A 25,791-nucleotide genomic window follows, 5' to 3' on the forward strand; every position below is an offset into this window, starting at 1 on the left:
GGAGCAGAGCTCATTAGCATTTAAAGGAACATGCAACAGAACGGCTTGCTCTAAAAAGGTAAAATGGGTGTTTTTTTACACTACCATTGAGAAAATTTAATCAAAGTATGTTACAGACTTCTCATTAAGACCCTAAAGAATCATATCAACTTGTGGAAAATGAGCATTCGATGACCCCTTTAAAGAGATGGTTCACCCAAAAATGAAAATTTGATGTTTATCTGCTTCCAAGATATAGGCGACTTTGTTTCTTCTGTAGAACACAAACAAAGATTTTTAGCTCAAACCGTTGCAGTCTGTCAGTCATATAATGGCAGTCAATGGGATCCACAGCTTTGAGAGTCAAAAAAAAAAAATACACAGACATAACCAAATTAAAGCCTGATCCACCGCAATGTCCAGCTGTCCTAAGCACGTTCACAACCGCCAGCACGTGACGTTTCAACGTGCTCTGGCATAGTAGATGCATGCACGGAAGATGCATGCGAATATTTTTACAGTGAGATTGTGGGTACAACAGCTACTCAAAATGGTAACTACTTGTGCTTATCCTGATTGTTGCAACTGATTAAAAACGAGAAAATAAGTTAGCTTGCATGAACTCATCCGGGAGTGTTGACTTTTCACCGACTCAAAACTTTTGGGCCTGATCGCCTATGCCAGAGCACGTTGACGCATCACCCACCGGCTGTTGTGAACGTGCTCAGGACAGTTGGACATTGCGGTGGATCAGAGGTAAAAAATGATACAAATACTGTTCAGTTTCTTGGACAGACCGATGGTTTCATGTCTTAACACCTCAATGTATCGTCATCAGCCGCAGGGTTTAATTAGGGTTTGTCTGTGTATGTTTTTTTGACTCTTAAAGCCATGGATGCCATTGACTGCCATTATATGACCGACAGACTGCAACAATTTAAGTTAAAAATCTTCAGTTGTGTTCTACTGAAGAAATAAAGTCACCTACATCTTGGATGCCCTGGGGGTAGGCAGATAAAAATCTAATTTTCATTTTTGGGTGAACTATCCCTTTAAAGGTTAATCTAATTATTTCACCTTCAGAAGTATTACTAAACAAACTCTACAATTGCTTTACAAACAAGATATGTCTTATGCAGTTAATCATTTGAGACTGTAATCATTGCTTTCACTTAACCGATAAAGGTTCCTAGATAAAACCAGTACGATTTCCTAAATTTACAACCTGACCTGTCACACATGCAGTAAAATGCATTAAGGAGATACCTGCAGAAATTGCTTTTGTGGAGTCGCACAGCAAACCAATTTGAGAGTAAAGTACAGCTCCACAAAGGTCAACACGACGTTATAAATATTAGACCATCTGCGAGGAGACCGCTACTCAGTCAGCTTCGGCTGAAGACCCCATTTATCTGTTTCTCGCCAGAGAACCCTGAGGAACATCAGGACAGATGACGTCCAAGAAAGGTCTGACAACATTAGAGAAGAGCTTGATCTTCCTCTTTGTAGCCCTGACTGCAGTCACTATTGGAATAGTTGTGGTGTTTGTCATTGAGAGGAACGACTCGAGTCCAAAAGGTGAGTTATTACTGCTCCAAATCCAGATATAATCAAGATAATTAGTTTTGCACACTTACTTAACTCTGACTTCCACTCAGATATAAAGCATCTCAATGGTACTAAATAAAACAATAGAAAATGTGTAATTATTTATAAATCCAAGGGCCTGTAATGTCAAATCAATAGCCTTGATCAATGCCACAAAGTTGTTTACTTGGCAAACAACTAGTCTATAAAGAATCTCTCCTGCTTAACATTCATGAAAAGAAGAGTTTTATTGCTATAGATTAAAACCTAACCCAAATGATTTCCTTGCATTCTTCTTTTGCCTTCTGATGCTGCTAGTGTTCATTATAAACTACATCTACAAAGATACTTTTGAATGATTGAGGTTATTGATAAAACTTTAAATTACTTCTCAGCACAAAATTACTATACGTTCAGTTGAGTCAGCCTCAATTGTGAAATCTGTGCCGTACAGTGCATACAATGCAGCACTTTCCTCGTCAGAAAGCACTGGAAAGCAGCATATACATGTAAATTATGTAGTTAAACTGTATAAAAGTCCCAAAAATAGCTCTCTGAAGCGTCCTGTAATCACTTTCTTCTTCCAGAAGGATTTTTCACTCTAGTGCACAATAATGAAAAATGTTCATGAGTGAAATTGCACCTAAAGTAAACTCTGTAGCAGATGTTTTGCTTGTACAATGCTTATGTTTCACATAATCATTAAGCTTAAGAGTATTTTTGCTTTCTAATGATGAATGCGGTGCAATATTTGCAGGTACTGGTGCACACACATTATCCTTTCCTTTCAAATTCGGTTACCAGACTACAACTGCATTATGTTCCACGAGGCTGAATCCATGAAATAGCTTCAGCTGCAGGGTGCTGCTGAGGAAATGTAATCAATCTGTTTACACAGGCGATGTCAAATTCTATTCCTCGCTCTGTCTCTGTCTGCAGAGGATGAGATCGATACGGGATGTGGGAGTCTGCTGGAGCTGACGGCTTCCTCTGGGGAATTCTCCAGCGGGAATTACCCCAGCAGCTACGACAATGGCATGAGCTGCAGTTGGCACATCACAGTAGAAGCCAATAAGGTACTGGATGACACTTACCTCAGCTCAGTAGCCGTTAGCTGCTCATTAGGACACTGTAAGGTTTAAATGACCTACATGCTTTGGTTTCTGAAAATGCTTTTTATATATATATGGCTCCAAATAGGAACTCTTAGAAATTGTGCCTTTAATCTAATATTAAGTATTGAGGACACCAATTTGTACCTTATTTCTTCCAGGTGATCCATCTTTGGTTTGAAGACTTCTCTATACAGGACTCTAACACATGTGAGGCCGACTTTATCACTCTCAAGGACGAATTGGGCATTATTGGTGAGTCTTGTGCTGTGGCTGGTCATCATTATGGCAAAACTATTTCGCTTCCCTGCAGAGAGTCAGGAAAAAAAAATAAAAATCACTGTAAGTTAATAACCATGAATGCAGAAGCGATCTGCCTGCATTTATTCCAGAGGGCATGAGGCAATTAACTTCTGACAGATTGACTGAATGTTACCGGTCATCATTTTTTGGCCGTTGCGCCATTGCTTATGCTGAGCATGTCCTGACAAATTTTCAGTTTGAATAAGAGGGCGCACAACAAAACTGAGATTGGCCACTCTACCTAAAGCAAAAGTGCTGTATTTACCTGGATATTTTAGTCTGGCAATTTTCAGCTGGTGTGTCACAAACCAAAAATGGAAAAATAATTAATGCAAACAAATCAGATGACTATATAATATTACATAGTGAGGATAGCAAAATAGAAACATATGAGGAAAACGTAGAAGAAAATCTTTGTTGTTGATGTCAAAAGCTTTTTTTTTTTTAATCAAAATTGGTGTTTTGATACAAATTCAGTCACTTGTCATCTTTGGAGTAATAATAATAAATTACAATTACAGTGTTTGATTTTAAGAACATTTAGGATTCGCTTCATTTTACAGTGTCCTTGTCACAGTGTAATTTTACATTTAATTACTATTAATTAAGTAATATTAATTAAACTGTACTTGGTTTAGGGTTATTGCAAGCAATTATTGCTTCATGCATAATTATGCATAATCTACTTGTCCCTTTAAGGCTAATCATGTCACTCAGTGGTCATCTTCGAAACGCCTCTCGGGGGGTGCAAGTGCAACCAGAGATTGTCTTACTGTTGAGAGATGAGAGGGTCTGTATTGCTTACTACTGGAGAAAGTGTTACGGTTAACTTGGATAACGTGTGCCTTGATAACCAATCACATTAAAGGCTTGACGTCATTGAATGTCAGTCACAGTTGTACAGCACGCAGTCACTGTTTACGGGTACCATAGGAATGAATGGGAGCTGCCGAATCCCACTTGTCGCAAAAAATCAGTGACTTTTCTTATAAAACAGCATTTTTTTGGTGTAAACTCTAAAAATAGTTCAGTCCAAAAGTGTTGTTTATTGTAAAACATGTTGAAGATTAGCAGATAGGCTGTTGATTTATTAAATTATATGCTGTTTCCTCTAAAAAGCTGTTAGTTCAGTGTAGCGAATCCACTCCTCCATTGACATTCATTCAAAAAAATGGCCTCTGGTCTCTATTCCCACGTACTGCCAAACTGGAAGCATTAGCATTAGCCGTTATGCTTTTTGGGCTAATGGTTGCAGGCTTGCCTTTTAGTGGCTTTGGTGCAACTACTATTTCTTTGAACTGACAAACATCAAATTCTCCAAAACTGTTAACCAAGCTTATAATTAAATTTCATATTTGCAATGAAATGATTCATAAATGTCACAATGTCATACATGTTGTTTCTTTTGCTCAAATAGCATCAAAAAAAGCTTATTTTTCAGGCTAGACCCGCCAATGCGCAGTCCTAAGCAGTCTAAGACTGCTTCTATAGACGTTTTTCCTGAATGCGGAAGTCACGCCTGACTGTTAACCAGAAGGATGCTTTGCATTTCCGGTCTCCAGTGTTTCTAATCAAATTAGCATATAATTCGAGTTGATAATCTAATGTTAAACCTATTAAAATGTTTTTAAAAAGCACATGGCTCCATAGCGCCGTCACTTTGCAATGTCGCAATGACCGTCATTTGTCAGTGCCTCACTCCTCAAAGTTTAATGAGTGTGTAGATGACACAAAGCTGCCAACGTTAACTACATTAAAAACAGATGAGCGTTATTTGAATGGGTTCCTATGGAGACCAGAACAGAAGAGCATCTAATCTGAAGTTCTGAATTCATAATAGCAGAGTTCATCGTTTACTCTGCGACTTCAAATGGCAGCTGCAGTCACATGATGTTCTTACTGATTAGCATTTGCCTCTTTTATTCAGAAGGCGGGGCTTCCTTTGATAGAGCGGCCATATTTAGTGTTCCATTTTACCCCATTTAAAACTATATGAGTGATATTGTATAGCCTTAGGTACATGTAACGTAACAATTGCTATATCATTGACATTGTAATGCTTTCTACTTTGGATTACTCATGTGACTCTTATGAATAAAATGTATTTTAGACCCCAAAACAGACAGAAATAACCCTAATATATCAAAATGATGCTCTGAAATGAAATTAAATTCATGTTCCAGTCACATTTTCTTGGTTAAATAAACATTACTTACAGAAATTGTAAGGACTATCAGAAAACTATCATAGCTATCAGAAAAAGGGAAGGAAAAAAGCTTTTATATTTTTACATTAACAATGTAATCAATATTCTACTTCTTAAAGACAAGTATGAATTTATTTATTTACATTTATTCCAAAACAATAACTAAAGACAGTACAAATTTAAACAATATATTTTATTTGTGATCTGTACTTATGTTCAGTTATTCTTTTTAATAGTTAACTTTTAACTAGTTTTGAATTTTTCGGCTATTCGGTCATCAAAGATTGTTATTAGTCACAGACAGAGATTTCACCAGCTGATTACACGCTAAAAACTCCCACAGATTATGTTTTCATGCCATTTTAGTTCTTATTTTGACGTAACAAAGTATATCTAGTGTGTGAGTTGTTTACTTTTCTAAAATTAGTCTTCCCATTAACGCCATTATGTTGTTCATTCAGACTGATTCGTGAACATGAAACGTGCACAAACACAAGAGGCGGGATTTATCGCATGAACCAATCACAACCGATCATAACCAGTCATATCCTATCATACTTGCTGGTATCACTGTTGGCTGTTTCTTTAGGAAAACAAGTGATTTATGCACTTTGTAAAGTTATATTTTGTAATATTGTCCTTGTTTTATATTTCGTATAACTATTTTTTTTCTCATCCAATATTTTGATACATATATATACACTTTATAATATATATACATATATTATACAAATACATATATATATATATATATATATATATATATATATATATATACACACATATATATATATATATACATATATATATATATATATACATATATATATATATATATATATACATACATATATATATATATATATATATATATATATATATATATATATATATATATATATATATACACATATATATATATATATATATATATATATATATATATATATATATATATATATATATATATATATACACACACACACACACACGCACACTTTAATAATGTAATTATTTTTTCTGATTATGGTAAGAAAATTGTGGTAGGGATATATGCTTACTTTTCATTACAAAATGTATAAATAAATGTCAAAATAATGCTAAATAATCATAACGATCCTACAATAACCTTCATTTGTTTCTTCTGCAGGAAAGTACTGTGGCTATTCTGCACCTAAACCAATAGTGTCCTTAGGAAACAGCATTTATGTGTATTTTGACACCAACGACAGATACACAGAGAAGGGATTCAAAGCCCTGTACCGTGCTGTGGCCCCTGAGACAACATCAGGTAAAGACAATGAGAGATACATAATGACTTAATTGCATAACAGCATTATTAACACGGTGGGAGAACATTTGAGATCTAACAATACACGTCTGCTGCGCCTCCTTTCATATCATCATTTAGTGACTGTATCTTACTCTGCCAGATACTGAGAGGCTGTTATATGTGTCTCGCTGCAGCTGACCTAGAAAAAGACACAGCGCGTTAGTGTGTGTGTGTGTGCGCGTGCGTAACTGGGGTGTATTGGGAGGGGGGACTGTCAGAATACCCTTTTGGTGTCTCTTTGCAGCTAAATCTCTCTCGTTCCCATGCTTCTAGAAATAGTTGGGGCTGGTGGCGTTCTTCAAGGTGACCGTGGGGAGCTGTTGACCCCTGGCTTTCCCGCACAAAACTATGAGAACGGCGTGCTCTACCAGGTGCTTCCAATGATCAATATGACCTCTACACCTGCTCCTGATTTATCACAATCTGTCTTTTTCCAGTTTGTTCTCTGGAGTCCGTATCTTTGTCCTCCTCCACCTACGATCCGATTGCTCTGAACACAGTGTTCAATATACATAACCTTTACTAGGGCTGGGCGATAAAATGACAACGATAATTATCGCGATATAATTTTCCTCGCTGAAGCGATAACAACAGTTCGACAAATGTTCAATATAATGTTTATGAACCAAAAGCGGAACAATGAAAAGGCATGTGTGCAATTTCCTATTGATTGGATTATTGCAGGTCTACAACACTCTTTTCAAATACTAAAGAAAGCTCATCGATTGAGGTGTTTACATGAAGTCTTTTCAATTCAATTGAGCCATCAATCCAATTACAAAAGTATTATTTGGGTGCATGTAAATGTAGCTATTGGGGTTGTTTTTGGGTTTTTTGACGGCCAGTGTTTAATCACCTAGCAACCAATGCCCTTGTACTCGTCCGCAATATTCTACAGTGTTTTGCACATGCTCAAAATGAACAGTTCCATCATGTGTTTTGATAAATTGTTATGAATAATGACTCCAGTGACACTCCGACTGCACATACACAGGAAATTGTGCAGTTTGTGAGGTGGATTTGATGATCAGTTTTGACATGAAGGGCTTTGATTGTGGAAGTCAGATTGCTGGAAGCTCCTCACAGTGTGGCTCCATCTGGCAGGATATTTACCCACATCAGCTAATCTACAGCCAGCCTTCCAGCCTTGACTTGAAACTAACTAAAGATGCCTGAGAAAGCACAATTTCAATCACCAGCCCTGTCAGGATACCAAAATTGCATTTGGATCAGCCTATATGCCTATTGTGCACGTGCAAAATCAAATACACTGTAGTCTAGTTATTCAAAGGTGAGAATTAATAATATATTAACAAACGTTTTTAATTTGCATGGGTCGCCCAGTGGATGATACACGTACCTGATGGGGAAAAGGTCCGGCTAACATTCACAGCATTTGACCTTGTCCCAGAATCATGTGGGGACTTTGTGGACGTCTATGATGGCGCTTCAGATGGCGCCGCCCAACTGGGTGAGAAATGACATTTACCAAATCCAAATAGCTTGCCTTTGTTCCTCGCCGAACATCTGTGCACTCATTTTTATCTGCCAAAAAATATAAATCTCAATTACTGTAGGTCGTTTCTGTGGAAACAGACTCCCGGCTCCGGTGTTGTCTAATGGCAATAGTATGGTGATTCGTTTCAAGTCTGATTCGAGCGGGACTGCTAAAGGCTTCAGTGCCACCTATACAGTAGCTAGTGCCCCACCAGTTACAACCACTCCAACAACCACCACCAAGAACATGACCACAGAAGCAACGATTACCACACCTGTTCAGACCCAAACACCTGCCCCAGAAGGTAAGCACAGTCAGACTGAACCAATGCATTATGTAGCTGATCATATTAAAGTTTTACTCACCCTCAAGCCATCCTAGATGTATACGACTTTCTTCTTTCAGACGAATACAACTGAAGTCATGTTAAAAAATGTCCTGGCTCTTCCAAGCTTTATAATGGCAGTAAATGGGTGTTAATCTGTTCTTTGCACATCAATAACTGTCTGGTTTGGCTCAGCTACAAAATCAGATACCAGAAGATTACAGAGAACGGTTCGGACCGCCGAGAGGATTATTGGTGCTCCCCTGCCCACCCTTCAAGAACTGTATACATCCAGAGTAAGGAAAAGGGCTCAGAAAATCACTCTGGATCCCTCACATCCATGTCATCCCCTTTTCGAACTTTTGCCATCTGGTCGGCGCTACAGAGCCACAAATACCAGGACAGGCAGACATAAGAACAGTTTCTTCCCTCGGGCAATACACCTTATGAACAGTTAAATGTTCCAGACCCCCCCCCCCCCAATTTTTGCAATTTTTGTCTATTTATATTTACATATGTGTATTTTTTTAATCTCAACTTATATTATTTTCTCTGTGTTGTTGTTGTCGTCTCTATGCACTGGAAGCCTGTGAATACCAAAACAAATTACTTGTATGCGTAAGCATACTTGGCAATAAAGCTGTTCTGATTCTGATTAAGATTTTGAAGCAAAATAAAGTGCTTCCATCCATCATAAAAAGTGCTCCACATGGCTCCGGGAGGTTAATAAAGGCCTTCTAAAGTTAAGGTTTATAAAGTTTTAAGTATGGATATTTTTTTACACAAACACATCAGTTCACTACATAAGGCCTTTGCGGAGCACTTTTATAATGGATGGATGCACTTACTTCAAAATCTCAACACCCATTCACTGCCATTATAAAGTTTGGAAGAGGCAGGACTTTTTGTAATACAGTAGTCAACATTTGAAGTGGATCAAAACCTTTCATTAAATTGCCCTAAAACCAAACCAATACCAATAAACTTTAACTTCAACTTCATTTGTTGACTACTGTATACTTTTGACTGTATTCATCTGAAAGAAGAAAGTTATATACACCTAGGATGGCTTGAGGGTGAGTAAATCATGTTGTAATTTTCATTTTTGGGTGAACTATCCCTTTAAGCATAAGTCTCCATTTGCTTTCAATTTAATTAAATTTTTGTCTAGGAAAAGCAGTTGAGGCATTTAAGGAGTTCTTTTGTGTGTGTGTGTGTGTGTGTGTGTGTGTGTGTTTTTTCTTTACTGTGTAAATTGGGGTGTTGGAGGAAATTCCATGGAGATCATAATTTAGTGCAACTCTTGAGCAAAATCAATTAAATCTACTTTGTTAACAAGCACATTCTGCAGTGCCTTCATCGTGCGTGACATGCTTTCTACTCTACGTGAAGCCGGATGATATTTAAACACTGCAAGGTCTGATGAATTTCTTTTGTGCATTATTGTTCCGACAATAACGCTCGCTCTGTGTTCAGACTCAGGCTGTGGGTCCCCTGGGAAGCTGTTCGGACGTAAAGGTCAGATAAACTCCAAGAACTATCCTCAGGCTTATCCTGCAAACTTGAGGTGCTCTTGGGACATCACAGTGGATGACGGCTTGCTTGTCAAACTGCACATCACTGATCTGGCCATCGTGGGTGAAGCGGGCCAATGTGGCAAAGATAAACTCACCGTCACCGATAGTCAGCAGTCACTGGGTAAGACATAACTCTAAAAAAAACAAAAGTTATGAAATGATTACTGGAAAATACTATTTGAGACTATCTACTGCAATTTAAAATGGACTTAAAATGGTTTCAAAGAAAACTGTTATTAGGAAACCCTATTGTAATTGTTAGAATGGGCAAGGATTAGCAATCTCCACATAAAACTGATCGTACACACCAAACCGTAAGTCAAAGAGACTTGAAACTTAGAGGAATGGTAGTACACACACAGTCTACAACGTCACCAAGGCTCGCCCCAATTGGCCTGACGAGGGCGCTACAGTGATCAAAAGTATGAAATTGCTCATTACTCCTAAACTGTCAGTCGCAGGCTCAAGTGTCTTATGTCATTGGAATCCCCGGCCAAATGCATGCTTTAGATTTGATCGTGAAACTGGCGAAATTTTCAGGTATTTCAGATTTTTTGGAAAACGTACTTTTGCCAACTAGTTCTAGGTTCCCAATCGGAACCAAACCAGTGCAGAAAGATTCTCTGGAGAGTGAATATCAATAATTATCAAAAAACTTTCGACTCATCGTCGCGAAAGAAAGCAAAAACGTTCAAAAGGCGCAGGGCCACTTTTAGTAAGATGCCTATAAATCTTGAACGGAATGAGATATCGCCGCCAAACGCCAAAGAGGGAAAAACCTTAAAAATGGCTATAACTACGCAACCATTTGTCCCATCAACATGAAAATAACTGTGCACGGTCTTGGTCCAAAGTCCCACAAGTGTCTGTAAGGACATTTGCGTATCTCAAAAAACATGGCCGCTACTTGCCGATGAATTTTGAGCACCTAATAGACAAGGTTAACGTGGGAAACTCGTGGGCCTGTTTGACTCACGACCCCAAAGGTCTGTGAGAAATTTGAAAGAAATCGGCCACTGGGGGGCAATTGCATTTTCCAAGGGCTAAATGATTGTACATTGCACCTTTTCTTGCACTTACATGCGATATTCATATCATACGATTGAACTCCTCATTTCAGACAACTTTGCCTGTAGAACCACTGTCACTGTCAATCAAATCGTTTGTTAAATGATCGAGAAGATATAAAAAAACCTACTTTTGTGAACTAATCCTAGGTTTTTTTATCTGGAAAACACACTGTGGTACAATTATCTGGACTCTCTAGGTCAATAATTATCAAAAAATGTTGAAATTTACCCTTTGGGAAGCTATAACGGGGTGGTTTAGAAAGGGGGCCTGTCCAAATTTACCCAAAATCCTATAAAGCCTAAAGGAAAACTCAAAACTTCACAAAACCTGCTGAGCACATGCGACAGGTGATTCTAAACAAGCATGCAAAGTTTTAAGGTGATCGGACCACAGTTGGCACTATAACAGTCATAAACAATAAAAAACAATATTTCTATGGTAAATTACCTGGATTTTTTAAATCATTAATTTTTTTGTATGTTTAATAAATAGTGCTTGCAAACTTGCAAACACAAGACCCCAAGCCTCATGGCAGGGAGTTTTCAAGGGTATTTCTCTCATAAAATGTAATCTATAGTATGTAATCCACATTCTGCTCTAAACAAAGTTGTGTTTAAATCCAAAAATCACCTCGTTTTGGAATTGCCCGAAACTGAATTTATTAAAACCGGGCTTAATATTTGAACAGACTTGTCCTATTTATGACACATCCTCTAGTAATTTAATTAGATGAAATGTGTCAAGCCAGCATAGCACTGTGCTAGAACGTGGCCTATCAGAGACGACCTTCGACTCTGTTTTGGGGCCCGTAACTAACACTAAATGGCACCGCTGGCGCAAGAGTAGCTGGCTTTCTCATCGCTCTCTCTTATCCCTCACACAAAGGGGCTGTAAAAACTGATTATCATCAGTCTCAGCGAGGCATGAGCCAGCAGGCGAGTGTACTATAAATTACGGCTCCTGATTACTGAACATCAAACAGAGCTGTGAGCAGCCGATACGCTTATCTGCAGCAGCTTTTCAAGGACTGAACGCCAGATACTGTCAATAAGTCCCAGTGCAGGTTGAGGAAGAATGGTAGAAAAAATGTGTGAGGGAGAAGACCAAGAGTTTGGGATGTTTGAACTACAAGAACGGACAAAAAGGACAAGTGTTTCGCTGGCTGTTTGCAGAATAGTGCTTCCAGAAAAAGTCACCTCATGTTATTCCAAAGTCGTCTGAGTTTCTTTCTTCCGTAGGACAAAAAAGGTCAACCGCTCTCGGTCTTGCAATTTCATTGAATGGGGGTTAGAGCTTTCAAATGTTAAAAACTATAAGCTATAAATGCATGAAAAACCAACCAGTACATTCTTTGAAAAAAAACTGCATGCAAGAAAGGAAAGTCAAAGGAACATGTCCATGCAACCACTGAAATGCAATCTAACTGCACACAAGGGCTTTCAAATTAATTTGATTAATAAAAACAAGTTTTTTTTTTTAAGTAGTTTTGGTGCACCAGCAGTCATGGATTGCACAGCTCATTTGTCTCGACATTTTGTCCTTACTTGCCTCACAAGTGTGTATGTGTTTGTGTTCTTCACATCACTTTCTTTATCCTGGCTGTCAAGACGAAGCGGTGTGTTAGTGTTAGTTCTGCTGACAGCCTGTGTTACCCTGAAGAGAGGAATAGTACAAACAGTGTGAACAGAAATGCATTACAAACAATGTTAACCTGAGCTATACAGTGTATGGAATTCACATCTTAATATTAATAATGAATTTCGAATTCGTTTCAGGAAGACTGATTAGCACTCATGGCATGAGTTTTAATTTTTCTCACATAATTAGATGCCATTTGACGAATGAAATAATCATTATCCTTGGAAGAAATGGAGATGATGATTTCCTAAATGCCTTTTTGTACTGTTAAAGTTGAAGTGAGTGCTAACTGAGTGTAAACTAAGAAAGTTGCTATTGTTTATTACTAACGAATCAAATCTACATTAACACCAAGCTTGCATAGTATAAAAGTACGAACATGAACCAAGGGTGTATGATTGTACAAACCTCAAATCCTGAATATCTGGGAAAATATATAACTTAGGCTCACAAAATTTAAGTATGAAAAGCCCTCTAGAAGTGTTTAGCTGCAGTACAGAGTCATAACTGTTACATAAAAGTCAAAATTTTGAAATACCAAGTCATTAATATAAGATAAAGAGTTACAATTCTGACATAAAAAGTCAAAGTTGTGGAATAATTATGACATTTAAAAATGGCATTTATAACATTAAAAGTATTAACATAGACAATTATGAGATACAAAGACAAACGGTTGAATTATGAAATAAAAAGTCATAATTGTGACAGTCAATTATGACAAGACAAATTTGTCACAATTGCTTGTCTAAATTATGACTTTTTCTAATAATTTTAACATGTGCCAGAATGTATGTCATAATTTGGATGTAGCGTGTCATAATATTGACATTTTGATCATAATTATTATTTTCTTTATCTCATAATTATAATTTGATTTTTATCTCATAATTAAAATTTACCAAAACATACTTTGTTATATTGCGCAAATTGACTTCCATAATTCATGTCAAAATTACAACATAAAATCAGTTATATTTATGACATTACAAGTATTATGAGATAAAAGTAAAAATTTGGAGATAAAAAGATGAAAGGTTGAGTTATGAGATAAAAATAATTGTGACAAGTCTATTATGACATGACAAATTTGTCATAATTGCTTGTCTAAATTATGACTTCTCTAATAATTTTGACTTGTGTCATAATTTAGACTTTTTATCTCATGATAATGATGCATGTCATAATGTGGGTGTAGTATGTCATGATTTTTACCTTTTTTGTTATAATTACTACTTAGTACCTCATTATTTTCACTGTTTGTTTTATAATTATAATTTACCAAAGCATTTGTTGCCGTGCAAATTGACTTCCATAATTCATGACATAAAATCAGTGATATTTATGATATTATAAGTATTATGAGATAAAAAAAAAATCATAATTATGAGATAAAAAGTCAAATTTGTCATAATTGCTTGTCTAAATTATGACTTTTTATAATCATTTGGATTTTTGTCATAATTTGGACTTTTTATCTCGTAATAATGATGTGTGTTATAATTTGGATGTAGGATGTCATAATTATGACTTTTTGTCTATAAAAAGATGAAAAGTTGAATTATAAGATAAAAACTGACAAAAAGTCCATGATGACACGAGAAATTTGTCATAATTGCTGGTCTAACTGTGCCATAATTTTGACTTTTCATGTCATAATAATGATGCATGTCATAATTTGGGTTTTTGACTCTTTTGTCATAATTATTACTTTTTAGCATCTCATAATTCTCACTGTTTATCTCATAATTATAATTTACCAAAGCATTTTTTGTTGCGCATATTGACCTCCATAATTTATGTCATAATTGTCATAAAATCATTTATATTTATGACATTACAAGTATTATGAGATAAATGTCCAAATTTTGAGTTAAACAGGTGAAATGTTGAATTATGAGATGAAAATAATTGTGACAAAAAGTAAATTATGACATGACAAATTTGTCAGAATTGCTTGTCTAAATTATGACTTTCTCTAATAATTTTGACTTTTTATCTCATGATAATGATGCATGTCATAATGTAGGTGTAGTATGTCATGATTTTGACTTTTTTGTCATAATTATTACTTAGTACCTCATAATTTTCAGTTTGTTTTATAATTATATAACTGTTGATGTCTTGTTGATGCAAGAAACTTTGACTAACCTTGCACTCTAGGTGGCCTTGAGTACAAATGATGCATAACCAGCAATGTCCATGTTCTGACTTTGGGCCAGGAGATGGAGAGTAATGCAGAAACTTTCTCTTTTATCTCTTTCTCTCAGGCACACTCTGTGGGTTTGTTCTTCCCCCGGTACTTATCAGTGTCAGTAGCAACATGTTGTTAAGTTTCCAGTCAGACGCTCGACTGTCTGACCGCGGCTTCTCTGCCACCTGGGAAGCTGTGCATCCAGAGGACCTTTCTGGTAAAACTCCGTGCAAACTCATAAAGATGTCTATCTACTCACACCTACACTCACATACACACACCTCGGATGAATCCTGCTGATGCGGCTGTGAGCCAACAGTCATCAGCAACACAGTGTGTCTTGCGAGATTTTGTATGTGTGTGGCTCCTATTTGGATATTTTAAAGTCAAGGTAATGAGGGCAGAAAACAGTGTCGTAAACTCACAGCCAACATCATCTTAATCATTTTTTTTTTTTTTAGAAATTAAATCTGTTGCACATCCACAAGCTGGAATAGAGCCAAATCGCTCAAATAAATGTCCTCGCTGACACAGTGTCAGTTGAAAGAGCTATATTTCACAGTAAATATACACATTCCTGGATTTATGAAAAACATTCTCCCCTTCACCAGATGCTACACCCCTAAAAAAGGAGAGGAAACCATCTGTAGTCATGCTGATTGACGCCTGCATTAACATGCATTGCAAGCACTCACAGTTAAAGCTCGTCTTGTGACATATTCTCCTTAGACTCACAGTAAATTCTGCCTGCGGTTTCCTTCTGCCTGTGCAGCGAACAAGAAATGAACAAAAAAAGATCTTGTACATGATTTTAGGCCATGTTTACTGGGCATATTGTATGAAAGATTTGTTCATATGGTCATAAATATCAGTCTAGCGCATATTTATATAAAACACTATTGCTTCCTATTTTAAAAATGCTATGAAAGCCTGTAATTCAATTTTTATGTCATGTATACATCATACTTATGATTTTCTAATCATTTTAAATAATTACAAATAATTTATTTTTTATATTTTATCTATAATAAAAAATGCTGTTCTTTCTCTAATAATTTTAAATAATTACAAATAATTTTATTTTCATATTTCACCTATAACAGAAAAATACTGTTCATTCTCTAATAATTTTAAATTACAAATAATTTTATTTTCATATTTCATCTATAATACAAATGCTGTTCTTTCGCTAATAATCTTATATAATTACAAATAATTTTATTTTTATATTTTATCTATAGTAAAAAAAAGCTGTTCTTTCTCTAATAATTTTAAATAATTACAAATAATTGTATTTTCATATTTTGGTCTATAATAAAAATGCTATTCATTTTTCAAATAATTTTAAATAATTACAAATAATTTTATTTTTATATTTTATCTATAATAAAAAATGCTGTTCTTTCTCTAATAATATAAAATAATTACAAATAATTTTATTCTTATATTTTATCTATAACAAAAATGCTGTTCTTTCTCTAACAATTGTAAATAATTACAAATGATTATTTCCATATTTTTATTATAATAGAAATGCTGTTCTTTCTCTAATAATTTTAAATAGTTACAAATCATTTTATTTTCTGACTTTTTTCTATAATAAAAATGCAATTCTTTCTCTAGTAATTTTAAATTGTTACAAATAATTTTATTTTCATATTTTTTCTATAATAAGAATACTATTCTTTCTCTAATCATTTTAAATAATTACAGATCATTTTATTTTCATATTTTTGCTATAATAAAAATGTTATTCTTTCTCTAATCATTTTAAATAATTACAAATAATTTTCATATTTTTTCTATCATGAAAAATTCTATTAATCCATAAAACAAAAATACGAGGAGCAAAATAAATTGCTTGTAATTAGTGATTGTCTGATCTTATCGGTATTGATTTTGCAAGTAGCCCAATGCCCTGTAGAAAAGTTTCAGACACGTTTATATATACTTTTTTACTGACAAAATTATGATATTTTTGGAATATGCAGCCATGCTCTTTTTGTCAGAAAGACAGAAGAAAAAACACCTAAAAAAATCCCATTGTAAATATATATTATATTAAAAAAATACTATATATTATGGCCAGTTGGGAAAGTTTCTCTATTCATCTGCCACTGGCAAGTACTGTATGGCAAAAAGTTAATTTTGGACCCTGGTGACATGTGGCTGAGATGCCATGTACCAGCTGACTTCTGTTATAATAGCAAGACACGATTTCGTGACATTTTGCTTGGTTGGAACAATTCTACCTTTAACTGTCACATTTTATAGCTGTTACTCTGTCCGAAGGCACCAGACCTCACTTATGATGTCCTGCAGATATCCAGGGATGTGGAGGTTTCTCACAGGAGGAGACAGGCATCATCAAGTCTCAAAACTGGCCCACAAACTATCTCGCTAACAGCATGTGTCTGTGGACCATTCGCGTTCCCAAGGGGAAGACCATTAAATTGACGTTCACTCACTTTGACGTGGAAGAGGCTGGCATCCTTTTCGGCCAGTGCAATGACAACGTGGTAGTCTACGACGGAACACAACCTGGAGCGAAAAAATACGGTGAGCGAGGACAAGGATGTTATTGAATGCTTTTCAAGGACGCCTGTTTATGAGGCCCTTTAAATCAGATAAAACGGTGACATATTTATAACCTTCATTCATTCAAACCAGACATATGTTTATAATATACTGTCCACTAAAATGGTATGACTTCCATGCTTTTAAGCTGTATAGAAGGCAATACATTCAAATAAATGTACTTTCTCACAGGCCCCTTTTGTGGCTCCAAAATACCTGCTGTCATTGACAGCACAACAAATGAGCTTGTGATACGCTTCTATGCTGACTTTTTCATTGAGGCGAAAGGTTTTTACGCACATTGGACTACCGATTCCACCTTACCGACCCCCACCGAGCCTCCGGTGCCACCCAACCCATGGGATGACATCAAGATAGGTATGAACAAGAACATTTTATGTCATGTAACATTTAACATCAGTTCCAGGAAATTAATAAAAATCAAGGGTTAATAACCAGACATTGCACATCAAATCAGTCAAGTCAATATATTCACATAACACTTTTTGCATTGTTTTTATGCAGCTTTACAGAAAATCATGATGTTAATATTTATATCTTAATATCTTCATGCCATATAGTCAGATTTAGCAAATAAGAGCTTGTTGATGATATACTTTACATTTTTCAATGATACAAGCAATCAAGCAGTTGAGGTTTGCCTTACACAGTTAAAGCCAAAAGTTTACATACACCTTGCAGAATCTGCAAAATGTTAATTATTTTACCAAAATAGGAGAGATCAGACAAAATGCATGTTATTTTTATTTAGTACTGACATGAATAAGATATTTCACATAAAAGATGTTTACATGTAGTCCACAAGAAAAAAATAAGAGTTGAATTTATAAAAATGACCCCATTCAAAAGTTTACATACACTTGATTCTTAACACTGTATTGTTACCTGAATGATCCACAGCTGCGTTTCTTTGTTTAGTGATAGTTGTTCATGAGTCCCTTGTTTATCCTGAACAGTTAAACTGCCTACTGTTCTTTAGAAAAACCTTTCAGGTCCTACAAATTCTTTGGTTTTTCAGCATTTTTGTGTATTTGAACCCTTTCCAACAATGACTGTATGATTTTGAGATCCATCTTTCACACTGAACTATTACAGAAGGTTCAAACACTCACTGATGCTTCCGAAGGAAATACAATGCATTTTCAATGCATGAAAACTTTTTGAATTTGAAGATCAGGGTAAATTTAACTTATTTTATCTTCTGGGAAACATGAAAGTATCTTCTGTAGCTTCTGAAGGGCAGTACTAGATGAAAAAAATATTATATTTAGGCAAAAAATGTACACATCTTCATTCTATTCAAAAGTTTTCACCCCCACTGGCTCTTAATGCATCGTTTTTCCTTCTGGAGCATCATTGAGCATTTGAACCTTCTGTAATAGTTGCATATGAGTCCCTCAGTTGTTCTCAGTGTGAAAAGATGGATCTCAAAATCATACAGTCATTGTTGGAAAGGGTTCAAATACACAAAAATGCTAAATGCTAAAATGATTTTTTTGAAGAACAGCGGGCAGTTTAACTATTCAGGACAAACAAGGGACTCATGAATAACTATCACTAAACAAAAAAACAAAAAACAAAAACAAAAAAACACTTGCTGATCATTAACAGTACTAAGAATGAAGTGTATGTAAACTTTTGAATCAGGTCATTTTTATAAATTCAATTATTATTTTCTTTTGTGGATCATATGTCTTTTATGTGAAATATCTTATTCAGGTCAGTACTAAATAAAAATAACATGCATTTTCTATGATCCCTCTTATTTTGGTAAAATAATATTTTGCAGATTCTACAAGGTGTATGTAAACTTTTGACTTCAACTGTAGTTGTTGAACATGTCAGAACAGCTTAGCACTGCACAGCAACACTCAAAACCACCCAGAACACCCTAGCAACAACCTGAAAACCACCTACAGTACAAATGTTGCAAGAAGCAAAAACCCTGGCATCACAGTCAGTCAGCACTTTGCAAGAACCACTCAGGCATTTTTCAGTGCAATACCAAAGTATCCTTTGAAAACTCTGGTCTATTTTTCTGGGTAATTTAGAGCAAGAGTAATTGACAGCTGAAATCATTCAGCATGTTAGAATATCCGCAGATGAAAGCCTTCACCTGAATGCTGAGGCCTCTACTTTCACAGACTGGCCAGAGAGCTGTGGGAAGCCCACGATCCCTCCGGATGTCAGCACTCGCATAGTGAACGGAGAACCTGCCAAAGCTCACTCCTGGCCGTGGCAAGTATCCATGCAGGTACAGTTAAGCCTTCATCTAATCTCACACCTTTCCTCGAAGAGATTTTTTAGCTATCCTGTATTACAGGGAAGTTAATATTTGTCATTTTATCTCATTAAAGATATAAGTTTATCTAAAGCTAATGATATGTGTAATAAACAATGAAATTACCAGGGTCACAGTTCTTATGATTGCTAGTTGTGTTTGCTAAGGGAAGCATCAATATTAATTTAGCTTAGAAAGGGCCAAGTATTAAACGTAATATGTATAATGTATAACTCATTCTTCACTGTTTATAAAAATAATGTAAAAATATAATATTTATTCTCATGCATTTTTAAATTTAAAAAATCATGTTTTTATTGAAGGTTTTGCGTGATTCTGAGTCTTCACCCAAGTTTGGTCATACATGTGGAGCAACTCTCATCCATAAGAACTGGGTCCTGACAGCTGCTCACTGCTTCATCAGGTCAAACATATAATTTAATCACATGTAAATATATATATTTAATGAAGTATTTTTGTGTGTGGGTCTTGATCATCTTGTGTGCGTGCCAACTTTTATCAGGTATGCTGATGAGCTGCATCGCTGGAAAATGTGTCTGGGCAAACACAACCTGACCTTCTCTGAGCCGACTGAGCAGTGCTTTAACGTGCTTGGCATCTATCGTCACGAGGGCTTCCAGTACCCAACGGTACCAACTGTGGAGTTCGACATAGCCCTGGTGCGACTGGATGGAGAAGTGACACCCAACGCCTACATAGATTTCGCCTGTCTGCCTTCATTTGAGGAGGTCCTGCCCGGAGGGAAAAAATGCTACGCCACTGGCTGGGGAGATGAAACAGGTTAGGTTACGGCTCTGTGTTGTCCAGCTAGTGATTTATAGTGATAGAAATATTTTGTGGTGGTTTTGCAAAACTGCTGTAAGTATGCGGCACATATGTGACCCTGGACCACAAAACCAGTCATAAGTGTCGATTTTTGAAATTATCATCTGAAAATTGAATAAAAAAATAAGCTTTCCGTTTGGCCGAGATATAACTCTTTGAATATCTAGAATCTGAGGGTGCAAAAAAAATCGCCTATAAAGTTGTCCAAATGAAGTTCCTAGCAATGCATAATACTAATTACAAATTAAGTTTTGATATATTTATGGTAGGAAATTTACTAAATATCTTCATGGAACATGATCTTTACTTAATATCCTAATGTTTTTTGGCATAAAAAAAAAAAAAGATAATTTTGACCCATACAATGCATTTTTGGCTATTGCTACAAATATACCCCGTGCTACTTAAGACATATATATAAACAGATGAAAGAATCTGAGAAAATTTATTAGCCAATCAAAATACATGAAGGCTCTTCTGCTTCTGTTCAGTTCTGTATATTTTGGGGACGACTTCCTATTTATGGGTTGTTGATGTCAGGAGGTCAAAGTTGATAATTTTCAGAAACTACATTGTTAACTTCAGCAACTCAGTAGCTGATAGATGTCATTATGACAGCATTTTAGTACCATGTTAAAAAAATAATCTAATGTATTTAATTATATGTCCTGTTTATTTCATTTAAAGAAAATTAATAAAATGAGAAAACACAACAAAATGAAATATTTCGACAATAAAGTTGAAATATTTCAACAATAAATTTGAAATATTTCAACAATAAAGTAAAAATTACAAGAGTAAAGTCAAAGTGTTTTGACAAATCTGAAATATTTTGAGAATAAAGTCAAAAATATGAGAATCAAGTTTAAATGTTTCAAGAATAAAGTTGAAATGTTTCAAAAATAAAGTCAAAATGTCAAAATATTTCGACAATAAATCCGAAATGTTTCGACAATAAAGTCAAAATTATGAGAATAAAGTCAAAATGTTTCGAGAATAAAGTCAAAATGTTTCGAGAATAAAGTCAAAATAACAAATAAGTCTAAATGTTTCGAGAATAAAGTCAAAATTACAAGAATAAATTTTATTTTTTTAATTTGTGTTTTTCATTTTTATTTTCATTTTACAGTTTTAATAACTTTGCTATGCACTTTTTATTAGTTCTGTTGGGATTTGTTTTTATTTAATGTATTTAATTTTATGTCCTGTTTATTTCATTAAAAGAAAATGAATAAAATGAGAAAACACAACAAAATGACTAACAAATTAAAAATATAAAAGCTAATTAAAAATATGAACAAACATTATAATTTAAAATGCAATATATAGATAATACTAAAATAACTGCAAAATTTAAATGGCTAATTTGCCATTATATAGTTGATGTTTTGTCAGTGACAGATTTTTGGCAGGCTCCTAGCAGTGTGTTTGTGTCTGCTACAAGGAGCTAATATTATGGAGTAAACTGTCCTGTGACATTTTTACGACTCGAAAATGGCTCAAAAATGGGGCTTTTATTTTTTCAGCAGCCTCATCTGAATTTGATTTATAAACATACTTGCCCTGATGTATAAAAACAGGCACTAAAAATATACAGATCCTATATATATATAATATATACTCACTGGCCCACATATCTGACAGTCCTGATAGTCCCCAAAGACTCTGGAGCAATAGCGCCCTCTGCTGTGCAGTTATGATAATGCATCCTGAAATAAACAACCATACTAGGTTAGATCAGAATCCATATTTACTTTTCAGCTACCTTTACCTCTAAGAGACAATAAGCAATATAAGTACTCATACATGAAGTCGTCTTGCCCGCAGGTAACTCCACAGCTCCTAAAGCCGCTGAGGCATTGAACCAGGTGGCCCTGCCGGTAGTGCCGTATGACACCTGTAAACGCATGGACTATTGGTGGTTCCAGGTCAAGACCTCCATGATCTGCTGCGGCTACACTTTACCAGATGAGCTCAAGTCTGTATGCCAGGTATGGAGTGATTCTGTCTTACTGATTCAGTCTTACTCCATTTCCAATGCGTTCCAATGCGTCCCAATGAACTCACTCCCCACCAGGTTAGGGTTAGGATCGGATTTAGAACCATCTAAAAGCTTGCACGGTCTTATGCCACTTCTTGTGTCGACATTTCATTCGGAAACATTAGACAGTTTTGATTTACATGCTGTTTAATGTTGCATCTGTAACCAACAACAATCTATCATATAAAAATGTTTCTTGCTCATTTAATGTAATAGGGCGACTCAGGTGGACCCCTGGTATGCCAAGACGGCCCCTCGTCCCCCTGGGAGGTGCATGGCATCACTAGTTTTGGTCCAATCGGTTGTATCTTTGATAAGAAGCCCAGCGTCTTCACTCGTTCCTCTGCCTATCTGCCTTGGATTGAAAACATCATTCGTAAAGACATCTATGAACTCATCAGTACGTCTGCTCAGCATTGCTAGACTGGAGAGTCTTTTTTATTTTGGAATCTATTAAAGATTTTAGATTGGAGGTTAAAACACATTCTCACTTTCTCAAGGTTCTGGTTGTGGTGGACTGAAGGATCTGGCTGGAACGCAGGGCATGCTGGCATCAATGGACCATCCAGGGAGTTACAGTAACAGAGCTTCCTGCCAGTGGAATATCCGTGTGCCCACAGGGAAAAACGTCTACCTTCACTTTAGCAACTTCTCCCTGGAGGACGCCACACTGTGCCTTAATGACAAAGTCGCTCTCAGCGATAGCGTCGGCACTCTGGGTACATAGACATATCCCATGTGGCTTGTCCATATATACTAGTGTGCTCTCATGTGGGCCGCCATAGTGCTTAGGGAATGTGGATGAGATATAATACACCGTGTACTCTGCCTCTTTTTCTCAGGTACCTATTGCAGCACATCTCCTCCGAGAGAACTAGTCACGGCTGGAGAAACACTGACTGTCAGTTTCTCATCCAATGACAAAATTGTGGACACTGGGTTCAGTGCCATTTGGAAAGCAGTGGATCCTGTTGACATTGAGGGTGAGTGAATATCATTCATGCAATCAGATACATTTAAAGTTTCAACTTAGAACATTTAGAACACCCTATCAAATGCACAGCGATGAGCTAACAACCACTCAGAAAATCTTAGCACCCACATCGCAACCACTCCAAACACTCAGGACAAGCGGATATAATCAAAACTAAAGCTGCAAGCAGTGTTGAAAGTGCCCTCGCACCCAGGCTCACCGTCACCTGGTGGCTTCAGAAAAATAGCGAATGGTGAGCAATATGCAAGTACTAAATATAGGAGGAATATGTCAAAGTCATTTATACGTGACATACTTCCTGCTGCCAGCTGGTGGCGCTATGACTATAACTGAATATTAACATGTAGATGTCTTCAAGCTAGGACTTCAAACATATGAAAATGGTATGTTTGAGTTACTATAAAACATAACATATCCTCTTGCCAACAGTTGGCACTATGACTATAACTGAATGTTGGCCTTTAGATGACTTCAGGTCAGGACCAAACATTTGATGTCTAGTGCAGATTGGACACTGCATGTCTAAGTTAGTGTAAAACAAGTTATTTCCTGTTGCCAGCAGGTGGCGCTATGATTATAACAGAATATTGGCCTCTAGATGACATTTATCGAACATGTAAAGTTTGGGGCAGATTGGACATTGTATGGCTGAGATACAACAACTTCCTTTTACATGGCTAAACATCGAAATTTGTCAGGCCGTCACGGACACGCTCTTTAACGAAAACTCAAGATCTTCTCGATTTAACATTGCAAAGGCCTTTAGATTAGACTGACCAAATATAATGTTAATGTCATTAAATCTCTAGGAGGCATTTGTTAAAACGTACGACATGCCACTTCCTGTTGCCAGCAGGTGGCGCTATCATTATAACTGAATATGGGCATGTGTTCAGGACAGGAAGTTTGGGACAGATCGGACATTGTCTGTCTGAATTATAACAACTTCCCGTTTCATGGCGAAACATTGAAGTTTGTCAGGCCACCACGGACACGTCCTTCAACGAAAGATCCTCGCAATTTAACGTCACACAGGGCTTTAGATTACACTGACCAAATTTGGTGTTTATCTGTTTATATCTCTAGGAGTTCATTTAAATATCCTGCCTGAAAATGACAAAAACGGCACAAAAACGGTCAGACTTCGTGCCGGGAGACTTTTTTGTACATATTGGTGTGTTACATGTATGCAAAATAGCTTGTGGGGCACTTCGTTGAAATGTTATAGGTGGCGCACAGAGCCTTTTTGCCACATCCATTTCTGAAACCCATATCAGACATAAATTTTTGCCACTTCTGGCATGTGTGCAAAGTTTCAGTTGTTTTTAAGCATGTTTAGGCCTTCAAAAATGCAGTTCATGCTCGGGCCCCTAATAACATCACATATTCTCTTTCCCATACTTTGGATTACTTTTGTCTGTTCATCTCCAGCTACTGTTGGTTGCGGTGGGCATTTTACCAGTCAACAAGGGGAGCTCCGATCACCCAACTGGCCCAATGTGTACCCAATGCAAAAGGTGTGCACCTGGACCATCTCCATCCCTTTGGCCACTAGAATCTATATCGCCTTCACTCAGTTTGAACTGCAGGCTGTTAATTTGCTTGGGCAGTGTGTGGATTATGTGGAGATCTTTGATGCTGCTGGGTCATCACAAGGTTTGATTATGCTCCATCGCCTAGTTAATGATGAAAGATTTCATTGGTTTTATAGTCAGCTGCATTTATCAGTTGTCATAATGTATTTCTTCTTCATTTAGGAAAATTTTGTGGCTCTGACCGACCAGCTTTAACTGTCAATGGGGATAAGGCCACCATCCGCTTCCTTAGTAATGATGCTAACCAGAAAAAGGGTTTCCAAGGAGAGTGGACTACCGATCCTGCTGTTTTCCATAAAAAACAATTCTAAAATGGGAAAGAGCTGTTGAGTGATAGGCTGTGCATATAGATTCGACAAAAAATGAGAGCTATCTTTTTATAGACTGTCAAAACAGATTGCTGGAATCAATAGAAACAACTGATATTCAGGCACCAAAACATGGATTTGCAGTTGACATTTTGTCACATTTGTTGAATTTTGCAGGATCCTAGGTTATATATTGTATTGACAACTCACCAAATAAATCTTTACCATTTTATATTTTGTGTACCTGTTTTTGTCTGTATTTTTAGCAACACCCTGGAAACCTGTTAGAACACCATATGAACACC

The 25,791-nt window shown here is 36.3% G+C and overlaps 1 protein-coding gene across 1 annotated transcript; it reads left to right on the forward strand.

The window, feature by feature from the left end:
* The first annotated feature begins 1,430 nt into the window (after positions 1-1,430).
* Positions 1,431-25,629, forward strand: zgc:154142 (uncharacterized protein LOC555481 homolog). The gene is made up of 20 exons (XM_051115392.1): positions 1,431-1,557; positions 2,506-2,642; positions 2,840-2,933; positions 6,338-6,478; positions 6,794-6,891; positions 7,865-7,991; positions 8,098-8,322; positions 9,820-10,041; positions 14,900-15,040; positions 17,146-17,382; positions 17,593-17,778; positions 19,566-19,675; positions 20,026-20,126; positions 20,226-20,503; positions 22,376-22,539; positions 22,806-22,989; positions 23,090-23,308; positions 23,432-23,572; positions 25,015-25,239; positions 25,341-25,629. Exons 1-20 carry the CDS (start codon positions 1,431-1,433, stop codon positions 25,487-25,489), a joined length of 3,306 nt encoding a protein of 1,101 aa, XP_050971349.1. The 3' UTR covers positions 25,490-25,629.
* The last annotated feature ends 162 nt before the right edge of the window (positions 25,630-25,791 follow it).

Source organism: Labeo rohita, chromosome 1, assembly GCF_022985175.1.
Source record: "Labeo rohita strain BAU-BD-2019 chromosome 1, IGBB_LRoh.1.0, whole genome shotgun sequence".
NCBI classification, from domain to species: Eukaryota; Metazoa; Chordata; class Actinopteri; order Cypriniformes; family Cyprinidae; genus Labeo; species Labeo rohita.

Excerpts from the sequence above, each read along its gene's own strand:
- zgc:154142 (XM_051115392.1), top strand. The coding sequence starts at position 1,431 with ATGACGTCCAAGAAAGGTCTGACAACATTAGAGAAGAGCTTGATCTTC. Across the intron at positions 6,479-6,793 it reads GGCCCCTGAGACAACATCAG|AAATAGTTGGGGCTGGTGGC; the intron begins GTAAAGACAATG and ends CCATGCTTCTAG. Across the intron at positions 6,892-7,864 it reads AGAACGGCGTGCTCTACCAG|TGGATGATACACGTACCTGA; the intron begins GTGCTTCCAATG and ends TGGGTCGCCCAG.